Source organism: Pogona vitticeps, chromosome 2, assembly GCF_051106095.1.
Source record: "Pogona vitticeps strain Pit_001003342236 chromosome 2, PviZW2.1, whole genome shotgun sequence".
Taxonomy (NCBI): domain Eukaryota; kingdom Metazoa; phylum Chordata; class Lepidosauria; order Squamata; family Agamidae; genus Pogona; species Pogona vitticeps.
This window is the reverse complement of record NC_135784.1, coordinates 185,203,331-185,218,224: the sequence shown is the minus strand read 5'-3', so window position 1 is coordinate 185,218,224 and position 14,894 is coordinate 185,203,331. Positions and strand designations below refer to the sequence as shown.

The 14,894-nt window shown below is 42.4% G+C and overlaps 1 protein-coding gene across 7 annotated transcripts in view; it reads right to left on the bottom strand.

Annotated features, from left to right (window-relative positions):
- ELAVL3 (ELAV like RNA binding protein 3) overlaps positions 1-14,894 on the bottom strand; it is an 87,059-nt gene that overhangs the window by 23,508 nt on the left and 48,657 nt on the right. For 4 of the 7 annotated variants that reach the window (XM_020791620.3, XM_020791613.3, XM_020791616.3 and 1 more), the window contains exon 2: positions 5,106-5,328. In XM_020791620.3, the coding sequence (XP_020647279.1) occupies positions 5,106-5,328 (223 nt within the window). The remainder of the gene's footprint in view (positions 1-5,105; positions 5,329-14,894) is intronic. The other 3 variants (XM_078386645.1, XM_020791615.3, XM_078386646.1) reach the window with 1 other exon arrangement.

Here is a 14,894-nt window from a genome sequence, read left to right as displayed (position 1 = left end):
TCTCCCGAGAAATCTATATCTGGGACAGGAAGCAACGGTTAGAACTGGATATGGAACAACTGATTGGTTCAAAATTGGGAAAGGAGTACAACAAGGCTGTATATTGTCCCCCGGCTTATTTAACTTATATGCAGAATACATCATGTGAAAGGCCGGACTGGAAGAATCCCAAGGTGGAATTAAGACTGCCGGAAGAAAAATCAACAACCTCAGATACACAGATGATACCATTCAGATGGCAAAAAGTGAGGAGGAATTAAAGAACCTCTTAATGAGGGTGAAAGAGGAGAGCGCAAAAACGGTCTGAACCTCAACATCCAAAAAACTAAGATCATATTTTTTATTTTTTATTTATTTATTTATTTGATTTGTATCCCGCCCATCTGGTAGGTCAATACCACTCTGAGCGGCTCATAGCCACTGGTCCCATCACCTCCTGGGAAATAGAAGGGGAAGATATGGAGCCAGTGATGGATTTTACTTTCTTGGACTCCCTGATCACTGCAGATGGTGATAGCAGCCACGTAATTAAAAGACGCCTGCTTCTTGAGAGGAAAGCAATGACAAACCTAGACAGCACCTTGAAAAGCAGAGACATCACCTTGCGAACAAAGGTCCACCTAGTCAGAACTATGGTTTTTCCAGTAGCGATGGATGGAAGTGGGAGCTGGACCATAAAGAAGGCTGACTGCCGAAGAATTGATGCTTTCAAATTGTGGTGTTGGAGGAGGCTCTTGAGAGTCCCCTAGACTGCAAGGAGAACAAACCTATCCATTCTAAAGGAAATCAACCCTGAGTGCTCACTGGAAGGACAGATCCTGAAGATGAGGCTCCAATACTTTGGCCATCTCATGAGACGAGAAGACTCTGGAAAAGACCTTGATGTTGGGAAGTGTGAAGGCAGGAGGAGAAGGGGACGACAGAGGATGAGATGGTTGGACAGTATCATCGAAGCAACCAACATGAATTTGACCCAAATCCAGGAGGCCTTGGAAGATAGGAGGGCCTGGCGTGCTCTGGTCCATGGGGTTATGAAGAGTTGGACAGGACTTAACGACTAAACATCAACAACACAGGTTCATTTGGAGCAGGCAAAATAAGATCACTTAAGACCAGGCAGAAGTCCAATATGCCATTTGGTATTATCCTTGCATCCCTATCTGGTCCACCTGCCTGTTGAAAACAACAACAAACACACAGAGATCTCCTTCCCTATTGCCACCTCTCTCCTCCCGTATCTGAGAGGAAATTTTTTTAATTAAAAAAAAATCCTAAGTGATGCAATGCATTAGTGCTGTCCAAATACAGTGGTTGCTTTTTAAAAACCTTTTATTTCCTCTGCCTCTCTACACAGTGAGGACTAGTGTTTTACTTCCCAATATCATGAAGTGGCTAAGCTGTCTTCTTAAGTCACTTAATAATACAGGATATTGAAAAAGGAAAGCAAATTGAAAACTGCAAGCTGGCTTTGGTTTGTTTCCAGTGATTACATACACTGGAAATGAACCAAAATGGAGTGATTCTACTCATGTCAAAAATACAGACGTCGCTGATAGGAAGATGTGAGAACACTGGTGATTCACTTCAGGAATTTTGTGTGATCGCCAGAAAAGGAGCACATCTGCCCATTTCCACAGTAAACTAAACAGTGGGGCAAATATCCATCAGACTGTACCCTCACTTGTTTAAATGTAAGAATTTAAATAGACAAGTATTGGGGGGGGGGTGAGGGGACCAAAATACAGCATATTTCTAAATGCTGTGTGTAGCTATAGGAAAAATGTAAAAATAACCCCTAGTTATGTGCACAGCCCTCCCCTATGCATCCATACCCTGTACCTTTGTTACATCACCAAATGCAGGAGTTTGGTTTCAAGCATATACCTATTTGTAACTAATAATCAGTTTATCACTTCCATAACAGTAGCATTAACATGCCAATTTTCTTCAGAAGAAGAAAAAAAATGAGAACTACAGCTCTAGAAATCATATGTTTACTCTTATTTGCTTATGATCCAAATTAGACATGACATCAGTGCTGGCTGATTGGGTTGAAGACAGTGGCAAAGGCACTATGGATCAGGGTCACCGTGTGGAGGAGGGCTTTCTTCTCCTCTTATGTCAGTTCTCAGATACCAATTGCTGTATGCGCACACAGAGATACACAAACACAAAGCAGATGCTATTAGTGGCAGAGTGGGAAACATAAAAATGCTAGTATAATAGCAGCTTTTGTGGGATGCAAATTTCAGTAAGGAATTGGTACTAAAAAATGGATTAAGCCCATGCTTCACATACCGTAATTTTACCCCATATCACTCAGGCTGCCGCATCCTGACTACTTTTATCCCACAAATATGTTAGGAGAGGCATCTTCTATTTTACAGTCAGTTTAATCAACAGAACAGCCATCATAGCAGGGATGGGAACGGTGGGCCCAATATAGTGAACTTCCAGGCATGGCAAATTTTGTTCTTCATGGCTGGTGCAACTTTTGGAGAACTGGGGGATCTGAAATTTGGACCTTTGCTTCCCAGAGCCTATCACCGCTTAAAGTGGTATAACAGCCACATTCTACCATTCAAAAACAAGGGGAAGGATCAGCTCTGTGAATATTAATAAACAAGTGATACATAGTCTTAGAACTGCAGAGCTGGAAAGGACCCTATGGATCATCACATCCAGCCCCTAGCAAGGAGGCACAGTGGGGAATCGAACTCCCAACCTCTGACTCCACAGCCAGATCCCTTGGTTCTGTTTAAGGGACATGGCTATCTCTCTTCCTCAGCTTCAAATTTGCTACAAACCTTTTTATTATCAAGGGACGTGGTGGCGCTGCAGGTTAAACCGCAGAACCCTCTGTGCTGTAAGATCCGTAGATCTTCAGCTGTAAGATCGAATCCACGCGACGGAGTGAGCGCCCGTCGCTCGTCCCAGCTCCCGCCAACCTAGCGGTTCGAAAGCATGCAAATGCAAGTAGATAAATAGGGACCACCTCGGTGGGAAGGTAACAGCGTTCCATGTCTAAGTCGCACTGGCCATGTGACCACGGAAGATTGTCTTCGGACAAAACGCTGGCTCTATGGCTTGGAAATGGGGATGAGCACCGCCCCCTAGAGTCGAAAACGACTGGACAAAAATTGTCAAGGGGAACCTTTACCTTTACCTTTTTATTATCAGGTGTTGGAGATAGACTGGATGAGGGCAAACAAATCAAAACTTAATCCAGAAAAGAGGGAAGTGCTCCTGGTCAATCAAAAAGGCATAATCAGGGGATAGGGATTCAACCTTTCCTGGATGGGGTTACACTCTCCCTACAACCCAAGTTCATAGCTTGGGAGGACTCTCTGACACATCTTTGAGCTTGGCAGCCTAGGCTCTCAGCAGTGGCAAGGAGTGCATTTGCACAGTTAAAGCGAGTGCGCCCGCTGTGCCTGTTTCTTGAAACATCCAATTTGGCCACAATGATGCACACCTTTAGTTACAAACCATTTGGATTACTGCAGTGCACACGGTGTGAGGCCACCTTTGAAGACAGTTTGAAAATTTCAGCTGGGGCATAACGCAGCCAGATTGTTGACCGGAGCTGCTTACAGGGAGCATGTAACTCCCTTGCTACAGCAGCTTTACTTTCCTACCAGCCTGCTTCTGAGCCCAACTCAAAGTGCTGGTGACGATGTTTTAAGCCCTATATTGCTTAGGTCCATAGGCGATATCTAACAATTGGTATCATCCCTCCCTCCCTCATGTTTTCTGTTTGTTCTAAATTGACTACTCTACTATTGTATTGTGTGCTATCAGACCAATTCTAACTCATGACAATGCTTCTCGGGATTTTCCAGGTATGGAGTAATACTCAGAATTTATTCGCGATGGTTTCAAAGCCGGGATCTAATGGTCGTTGTGAGTTTTTCAGGCTCTTCGGCCATGTTCTGAAAGTTGTTCTTCCTAACATTTCGCCAGTCTCTGTGGCCGGCATCTTCAGAGGACAGGAGTAGCACTCTGTGCTCTGGGGCAGTTGGTTAGGGAGTTGAGTATTTGTTTGGGAGTTGAATACTCTACTCCCAAACAAACTGCACCACAGCACAGAGTTCTAACTCCTGTCCTCTGAAGATGTCAGTCACAGAGACTGGCAAAATGTTAGGAAGAACAACCTTCAGAATTGCTTTGCCTTCACCTGGGGTCACTTTGAGGCTTGTTCAAGGCCACGCTGGCTGGCTCTCGGACCAGGAGGCATAATAGGATATCGGACTCTCAGCCCTCTATTCCGCAGGTGGGTTTCGTTAAGTGCTCCTCATGTGTCCGGCTGCAGTTCTCTGTACCTTTCTCAGTGGTACAATATCCTTGCTGAAGTAGAATAGACACAAATATACACTGTAGGGATGGCTCTTCTGTAGTTCTGGGACTTTCAGTCCCAGAAGTCATCTGGAATCCCACGGGGAACCTTCTGGGACTTGGGGAGGAGAAAGCAAAAAGGGATGTCTTTCTAGCACCATATTGTGCTTTTCTCCACGCATATTGGCTAGGAAGCAAAAAAAGGAAAGCCTCCTCAGTTGAGCTGCTGCCTGAGGGGTTTGCCTGAGCAGTCTATGGACAGGGTAGTCTCATAACCCATTATATTCTATAGGGGGAGCCCCTCACTGAACTATCCTCCCATCCAGCAGTGAGCAGACTCCCAGAAAGCAGTGTGACTAAAGGAAGGTTTCCTTCTGCTACTCAGGCAAAGCATGAGTAGTGAACGAGGAAACGGTGGCAGAAAGACATTTCTTTTGCCTGCTATTTTATCTCCTCCCAGGACCAGAGGCATGCCTGGGGGAATCTAGGTAACTTCTGAAAGTCCTACAATTGTAAAAATCTGATCTGGAACACACTGTATCCAAATTGGGCTGCACCACGGATCTGCACAAGAACATTACAATACTGGCAAGTTTTTAGTCTCTTTTTTTTTTTCTTCTCCTAATTGTTACTAGCATGGAATTTGGCTTTTTCGTAGCTGCTGTACACAAAGCCCACCACAGCTCCACAATGTCTTTCCATAGATCTGTGTGATATTTGACTTGAACCAAAGAGTTTCCGATCCCCAACCCCAACCCATGCTGACTTACCAGTGATCTTGTCTCGGACCAGCTTGCAGGATTCAATCTCTCCAATGCTTCCAAAGAGGCTCTTGAATTCCTCCTGCGTCATGTTCTGGGGCAGGTAGTTGACTATGAGGTTAGTTTTGGAGTCATCAGCGGCGCCATTGGCACTGATCAGTGGCCCATTGGGAAGGGAACTGTTGCTTGTGGGCCCATTGGACACTTGGGTCTCCATTGTGCTGATTATCTGCTGAAAACAAGAGGGAATGAGGAAGGGGGAGTTACTATTAGGAAGGAAGGGGAAGCAGAACCCAGTAGCTTATGTTATGGGCAGGTGCATTTATTTAACCTAGGTAAGGTGAACCCATAGGTTGGCCAACCTTGATCAGAAAAGTCCTGGTCTTTTGAGAAATCTCTTTAATTGGCTTGCCTTTTTCCTACATATGATGCTGAAGAGGCAGGTGCCCACGGATCACCCAGATATCATCCTGGTAATACTTATGACATCAAGATTCCTCAGTTATTTATTATTTTATTATGTATGCTGCCTGATTTGGGGCAAAGTGCTACTCTGGGCAGTTGACCATCATATGTACATAACCCTCCAAACTGACTCCAAATTCCAATCTCCCTCCCAAGTCAAACGTCCAACAATCCAAATTCAACCCCATCACCCAAACAATCCCAAATATGCACAAATACATAGCGGGACAACGGATGAGCCATGCTTCCAGTTAATGCAGAGCAAGAACCTCGCTACAGGCCTTCTCAAAGAGACTAGTCTTAAGTAATTGCTTTAAGGGTTGAAGGAAGAGACGGGGCCTAATGACTCTCTATGAGAAGGTTGTTCCAAAGATGTGGGGCCACTACCAAGAAAGTTTGATTCCTCATGGACACCTCCCTCAGAGTGGCCATCCGTCGGAGACTTGCCTGGGGGGATTGCCATTACATGATCAGTATAGATATGCCTTTGCTATGAAGTCCACAAAAAGCTGGCAAAGAAACCTGGAGCAACTGGAAATGGAGCACAGACCCCCTCCAGGGAAACAACAAACTGATTTCAGGCTTGATTTTTGCAGGTTCAGCTCAAGCTGAAGCCCTAGGATTTGTAGCTGAGTAGTGAGGTAACAATATTCCTGGAGGAAAATGGAGATAAAATTCTTGAGTTGTGAGGGCCAGTGTTGCTCACAACCCAAAGCCAACCAGTGCAAAAACAATCTGTTGGGGGGGGGACACACAGGCGACTCATGGGCACTTGCAACAAAACAAACAAAAATGTTGGATTTCACCAATATCCATGTAGTCTGTTCTTGAATTAAGCTTCTTAACTGTTGGAATAGCACAGAACCAAATGCCTCGGGAGGTAGTGAGCGCTCCATCCATGGAGACATTCAAGAGAACATTGGACAATCATCTGTCTGATCTGCTTCGATTCGGATTCCTGCCTTGAGCAAGGGGGTAGGACTTGATGGCCTTATAGGCCCCTTCCAACTCCCTTATTCTATGAATCTGTTTGTTCTGCAAAGATTGTCTCCTTGTTTTTCAGAAACTATACCGAGGACATTGTATGTTAAAACGGGTCCTAATGACAGCACACAGAACACATTCACCAAAGTGCAAAAGAGGGATGTGCAGCTTGCCCTTGCTTCATTTCAATCCTACTCCAGGGAAAGGCAAAACTGTGGCCCTCAGATGCTGAACTGCGATCCCTATCATTATTATAGTCAATAGTGAAGGACTCTGTCAGCTACAACCCCTTTCCCATCCTACTGCAATCCCAGGGGTTCAGGGGAGGAAACAAAAAGTTAATCAAGAAACTTCATATTGTTGTTATGTGTCTTCAAGCAGGAACTGACCTATTAGCAATTCTAACAGCGTGTTCAAGGCAAGTGAGATATTTAAGAAATGGCTTTACCAGATCCATACCCCATGTGAGTTTCCATCACTGAGTCGGAATTCAAACCCAGGCCTCCTGAATCCTAGTCCATTACTCTGTCCACAATTGCACCACACTAGGTATCCCTACACCTCATATTGCACTAGCCGAATCTGCAGCTTTGTCCATCAAAAGGCAATTAAAAACAAAAGTAGTCTAACAGCAACATCTCTTCGAAGTACCCAAATCCAGTATTTGGTTGCTCTGCTGGTGAGTCTGTAAAAGCTGGGAAGAGACAGATATTGCAGATGCATGTGTCCCATGTACAAATTCCGCGGCAGATCAGCCCCATGTGTTTTCATTTCTGCAGTCGCATCTGGAGTTACTGCTCCTCCTTCAAACTTGGTGATTTGCAACACTGACTCACAGTAATATTCAATCCTGGAATCGGTCTTGCATACAAAGTTGTAGTCCCGGCTATGGGGTGTGGCAATAGCTAAAGAGTTGCTCTGAGGATTCATAGGACTATCAGAGGCATATAAAATTGGAAGGGCCTTCCAGAGGCCCCTAAATGAAAGTTACTTGGACTAGCTTAATCTCTACCTATCTATCAGGTAGTTGTATATAATATTACTCGCTGGGATGGGAAAAACAAGACTTGTACCATGGTGCCTCTGTCAATATCCTAGAAGTGGCTACATACTTTCATGCTCAGCTTACCTTACTTAACTATAGCTCCTATGCTGGCATGTTCACTCCTGTTCTCTGCCCCACACGTTATACATCCTTTACCAATTTCAAATGATACGCACCATCATTTTCACTGGCATAGACTAAACAACATATACACATATACTAATTCAAAACAATCTGTTAATAGAAGTTACTGGGGTGGCTGGGTGGGGGAGGATAAAAGCAGCCTCTGCAGAATACCCCAGCTTCCCTGATCTCTTTCCGTCCCACCTGCGCCAGCACAATCCAGTTTCTTCCCAGGGCATTTGTTCTAATTACCACCTAGCCTTTCTGCCAGGCATCAATTTCCCTGTGCCTTCCGGCGCACTGATATTCTGGGAGCGGAGCAGTGATTTCCTGTTAAACTATTGATCAGCCCATTGATTCTCCCATTATCTCCAGCCTCCAGCCAGTGGTGGATACCGTCAAAGAAAAACGCTTGACTGCCCTGCAGGGTTTGCCATTAATTCTGGTACAGAAGATGATCAAGGATGTGCCACTTTTATTTCATTATCAATATGATACCCAACAGTTCTTTGGGCTTTGGGGATCTAAACTTGCATTCGGAAAATGACACTGGAATTTTGAAAATAAGGTCAGAAGAGAAATCCGGCGCTCTAGTCTGCTTTGGTCAGATTTTACACAGTCCAGTTCTGGACACCACAGTTTAAGAAGGACATTGGTGTGCTGGCATGTGTCCAGCGAAGGACAACCAACACTGTGAAGAGTATGGAAACGAAAGCCCATGAGGATCAGTGGAAGGATTGGCATACCGGAGAAATGACAACTGAGAGCTTATATACAGTGGGGTCTCTACTTAAGAACGTCCCAACTTAAGAACAAACCAACTTAAGAACAGCTCCATTTGCTAAATTTTGCTTCTACTTGAGAACAGAAATCCAAGATAAGAACAGGAAAAAAATTCTTTCCTGCTCTTTTTTTAACCTTAGGTCATCTTAGGTTAAAAAAAATTCTCCCCCTAGTGGTAGAGTACGTATTAACCAGCTTTGCATTAGTTCCTATGGGAACTAATGCTTCAATGTACGAACGCACCTCTACATAACAAAAAAACAGCCAGAACGGATTAATTGGTTTTCAGTCCATTCCTATGGGAAATTTTGCTTCAACTTAAGAACGTTTCAACTTAAGAACACCATTCCAAAACCGATTAAGTTCTTAAATAGAGGTTCCACTGTAGTTTCTATGGATGGAAAAGAGCAGATACGGATTAAATGGTTTTCAATGCATTCCTATGGGAAATGCAGATTCAACATAAGAACTTTTCGACTTGAGAACCACCTTCCAATACGGATTAAGTTCTTAAGTAGAGACCCCACTGTACTGAGAGCCATCTTCAAATACTTTAAGGACTACCACATGGAAGAGGCACCAAGCTTGTTTCCTGCAGCTCCTGGAGGCAGGATCCAAATGAACAGATTCCAATTACAAGGAAACAAATTTTGACTAAACATTATGAAAGACTTCCTGACAGCAAGAGCAGCTCAACAATGGACAGGTGCCTCACCAAGAGCATCCCAGTTTTAAGGGGGGAAGTGGAGTAGCTAAAGAAATTTCTATAAAGAAGGCAATCGATCAGGGATCCTTTAGCCATGGATGTTTTGCTTCAAAAGGGAGGCTGGACTGAATGCTCTTCCAACTCTATAATTCCATGATTCTACAAAACTCAATTTGCACCACACACCATCATTTTTAACATGATGAAATCAAGTTCAGCGTGAGGTAGGGCAGTAATGTTCTGACCCCCTCTTTTTAAATACTCTGGTGTGTGTGTCTCAGATATTCCACCTTTCCTCATTCAAGCTACTCAGTTTTTCCAGGCACCCTGATCTCATGCTGAAGCACTCATTAGTCAAGTATCATTGTATAAATTAGCTTTCAAGATTCACTGGTGCCTACAATCCCATTATATTCAGTTCTCCAGTAACTTTGGTTAGTCCACCAGTTGCAGTCTTTCCTTTGCTATTATGCGTGGTTTAGCAATATTTGTTTTAAGACTGGTGCACCACATAATGAATGAGATTGCCTATGAGGAAATGTTTGGAAACTTCCAGAACACTAGTTTTTAGTTACCCATTATAAACCAGGACTAGCAGCTTTGTTTACTTCTTATTTATTCAGTGGCTGAAATTTTGCTGCTCAGTCATGCAAACAGCATAACTTTTGGAATCAATCTGCCCAAATTAAGAGATCTCTGTAGACATCTGATGAATATGGAGTCATGCAACACACTGTGCAACAGACAATGCCTACAGAGATTTCTTAGTGGACAGCAAGGTTTTACTCAAAAAAAAAGTTTTCAGCTCTTTTTCAAATATTAAAATGGTATTTTTTTAATTATTTAAGTAATAAGAAAACTAAAATGTTATATGCTACAAGTATTTAACTAATATATTAAATACAGGAAATAAAATGAGATATTCTGATCAGATAAAACAAGAAAAATTCTGAAAGCAGCAATCAATGTAACAGCAACAAATGTAATTAAAAAGCTTGCCTGAATAAATAATATTCTTACCTAGCATCTAAAACACATATAATTAGGTATCCAAGATGTAGAGGTTGGGGGGGGGGGAATTCCAAAGGAAAGAGTGTCATTACCTAACAGCTGATTATCATTACCATGTGCCATTGACTCAAATGTTCACCTTTATCCCTGTTTGCCTTTGAGGGTTAGGAATATAAGCAGCATCACCTTGCGGGGTGTGTGTGCAATTTGCTGATGTCTCCTTGACCCCTACCCTACAGCAGTTCGCATATAAAAATGTAAATCATTCAGAGCCATTGGCTTTGCTCAGGCCTCATGCTTAATTGCAGTCCAGTGTGCTGGGGATGGTCCTAGTTCTTCCACAAATATCCAAAGCTTTACCTCCCATTCCTATCAACACAATTTTACACATGACAAAATAAAAACTGTGGTTAATGTTAACTACGCCAACTATACTGGCTTGAAACAAATCAAAGTTAACATTAGCAATAATTTGTTAGTTTGTTAGTTTGGACAAAATGACAAGGACATTGTTAAAAGCTTGACACATGTGCATAGTGTCCCAAAATAACATTTAAATGGCATATTCCCTCAAACCATCTAGGGATGCTATTTGCCATTTTTTGGCCAGTAAAAATATCTGGAGGGAGGGAATCAGGAGAATATGCTACCTAGCAAGAACCACAGCAGGAGAAAAACGGCTGCAAGAATCACAGAAACTGCCCACCTCTACCCTCACAGCCAGGATTCATAAGCCATGAACAAACCTAAATTTATGTTTTCTGCTTCTGTAAGATTCAACAAACCAGAAAGCCCATTCCTGGGTTGTTCAGCCACTCGTAGATATCAGAAATGCCAAGTGGTAGCAAAAAGGCTACATACACTGATATATATCTTGTTTTCTTTTATTTAAACCAAGATGAACACAGGCTCTGTGTTTAGCAGGATTCACAATAGCATTGACTCTTTAACAGAGACAGCAACCAATGTATTACATCAATCAGGTTATGAGTTAAGCAGGAAATTTGATACCGGAAAGGGACAACTTAATCCCTTTTTAAAATGGAAGTGAACAATTTAAAACTGTGTTTTTGCATGAACATTTATCCAGAATTCAGTATCGTAGTAATGTCGGTGCTCTTTCTTTTGTCAGGGACGCTGCAGAGTACCTAATCAAGCTGGACTCTTCAAAGACTGCTCAGAAGTGGAGAGTTCAACCCTTCCAGAGATCTAGGTTCAACTACTAACAAAGCCCCAATCAATCCCTGGGTAATGTTGGTCTAGTTCATCTCTTTATATCCTGACCCTCTTCACAAAATTGCTTTAGGAAAAGAGAAGGAAATTCATGTCTTGCCTTCTTGGGATATAAATGCATGCATACATAAATAAACATCCACCCAATTTTCAATTAAATAACAGCTGTACAAAAACATATTTAAAACCATGGATTTGTTTTGGAAATTCATCTGTGAAACCTAAGAGAAGTAAAATCACAGAAGAGATTTTTGGCTTTCATTCTTTTGATAGTTTTTAGTACAATATGTAATATTAATTTTAAAACAATTAAATTTAACTTAATTGTTAAAAACTCTTCTCTTCCAATGCAATTAATAATGAATTAACTAATTTTCTCATACCTGTCTTGAACAGATACAGTATGTTTAATCACAACCACAGTGCATGTCTTCTTATATAATTGTTGTTTTTCAGCTCCTGTTGCTGTTCATGGAACCTACTTTAATTTTTGCCACAATTTAAAATATTCTGGAAGGCCAGCTAAACATAACATCATGTCAAATGCTTCTCAGCAGAGACAGAGTATATAGAAAGAAAGAGAAAGAAAATAATCTAATTAATTACATAACTAGTGGCGAACACAGTAGAATGCACACTACAAACACACAAAAATTTGTATTCCCGAAGGCTTTCACGGCCAGGATCTGATGGTTGTTGTGGGGTTTTCGGGCTCTTTGGCCATGTTCTGAAGGTTGTTCTTCCTGACGTTTCGCCAGGCTCTGTGGCCGGCATCTTCAGAGGACTGGAGTCCTCTGTCCATAGACAGAGTTCCTACTCCAGTCCTCTGGAGATGCCAACCACAGAGCCTGGCGAAACGTCAGGAAGAACAACCTTCAGAACATGGCCAAAGAGCCCGAAAAACCCACAACAACCAACACAAAAATTTGATGGTTAACAATTAAAGTGACAGGACTAACGCTCAAACGTCTTTTGATTCCTAATCCAAAATTAACATCAACAAACAAAGGGTCTAAATGCTTATCAGGTCATTTTATGAAGCATATGATACTATTTAGACTGTGTTTTCTCCCTCTGCTCCATTAGTGATATCTGCTTCTTTAAGAGTTTTCAAGATGATAAAAGGGTTCTGTTTTGTTTTGTTTTTTTGATATGCCTCTTTCTGACTGTTAGTGAGATGGCAGAGAAACTAACTAATGCATTTAGATGCTTTTTGAAAAGGATTTAGTTATAGGTATCTTGAACAAATAAAAGTTAGCTACTACTACAGTTCTTTAACCTTTATGTTCCTTCTGTTATCTCAAAAGTAACTAGCTAGTTACTTGTTACATTCTTAATGTAACAAGTCACTGACATACAACCTTAAAAACACACACTACCTTCATGCCCATCTTTCTGACACTTCCGTTCTCAAAATGGGCATGATGTGTGATGCAGAGTCCTGAAGTCAGCACTTGAATCAGGCAGTTTTCTTCCTCTATCGTTTACCTGAGGTTTCTCCTGTAACTACAATTACAACTTGCTATTGTACTATAAAAATAATGAAGTTATTTCTTCTTAAATTACAATCATGATGTGAAGTATGCATTAGTTGCATCATGTTGTTTCTTACTGGTAAGCAACCAAAAGGGTTATGGTTGTCCTGGAGAAAGGAACTATGCATTTTTCTTCTTTCAAAATTTTTTAATGCAAACTTCCCCCGTTATATTTTTGTTTAAAACTCTGCATAGTAGCTTTTAAATCTAATTATCTGCTTAATTGCATTGTAAATATTCTAATTTGTGTATGTATAAATCACTTTTGTAAGCTGCCTTCCATATCTGGGGAGGAATTGGGAAGAAGGCAAGATACATGGAATAAATCAGTGAAACAAATATATTAGATATTTGTAACTTGTTACTTCCAACTTCTGAAATAAGCATAACCTCTCACTTGGGAGTCGGGTGTCCATGAAAATGTAGGCAGAAATGCTCCAGTGTTAGAATCATAGGTTTAGCCATTGCACAGAAATAGGTATTTTGGCTGGTGCAGTCCGTACTTCAGGGATCAGACATGGTATGGCTTTCCCCAAATCCCTTTTTGCTTCACTATTAAACTACATGGTACTGTGCTTTGTGCCCAGAAGCCCTAGCTGGAAAGCGGGAGCACCAGCTAAAGTAGGACCAACATGTGCTCAGATATGACCCAGTGTGATGCAGGGACTACCACAACTGGGGTTGAGAAACATCACTTCAACCTCCCACTCAGTTCTCAAGTGGATTATAGTGAAGTCTGGAAAGTTTAGGGAGGCTTTGGGACCACAACTCCCAGAATTCCCCTATTCCTGTGGCCACCATGCTGGCTAAGGGACTCTGTAATCTGTAGCCCCCCAAAACACTACTTTACTGACAAGCCACAGGCTCTCCGTGTCATTTCTCCAAGTTACAAGGTGAAAAAAAAAAGATGGAAATAGAATTGTCTGAGATTTCTGTGAGGGCAGGAATTCTGTAACACTACAACACAGTTCTGATCTCTGGAAGGAATGGGAGAAGGTGATATCATAAAATAGGAAAGGCAAAGTTGTTATTCCTGAATTTTCGCACAAATATATGCTCAGTTTAATACAGCCAGTGCAATCTGAGTTACGGCACACATCACTTTAAATGTGCACTCCATTATGGATTATGCTGCAGTTTGGACACAGTACTTCTTAGTTTCTCCAGGAAGGCGGGGGGGGGGGGAAGGAGATGGTTGGATAGGAAGGATCTTGACCGTGTTACGCCGGATCTCTTTCTTAGCCTTTAAGTTTAGACAACTACCGCCTGTTGTTTTTCTAGACAAGATATTGTTCCCCTTTCGCTACCCAGAGGCTGGGATCACACAGCATAATCTAGTATCAGTTTCAGGCTCTGGCCCACTTTAGCCCTGCTAAGCCCTTAATTGGCATGATCCTCACTCTCTATCCTCTTTAGAGCCACACAATGAGATTTGCCCCCCTCACTTCCCTGCTCTTGCCAACAAACATATGTTGGTAGGAGAAAGCTTGGGGCTGGGAATTGGATTTAGATATGCATGCCCCCAGGGTTTACTCCCCACCCCCACCCACCCGGACCCCCTTTCCCACATGACAGCCATCTGTCCTAGGTTGTAGGCCCCATGGGGCCTGCAGGCCTTGTTGCCATGGCAGCCATTCACTATGTGATGCCTTAGTAGCTTAAGCTGCTACCCCTAATCTGATTGGTAAAACAGGAGTGGGGTCTGTAAACACCATAGATGCTGCTGAAGCAGCTGTTAGGGATGTGGGACCCACACTTTCCCCCTCATAGGGCTCCCAAAGGCAAGATCTGAAAGTTGATATCCCATGAATCGGGCAATCTTTACAAAACAAACAAGGTGATCCATGCATCCAGACAGGTTGCCCTGATGATCAGAAATACATCTACCTGAGATCAGTCTTAGGGAGCTACTA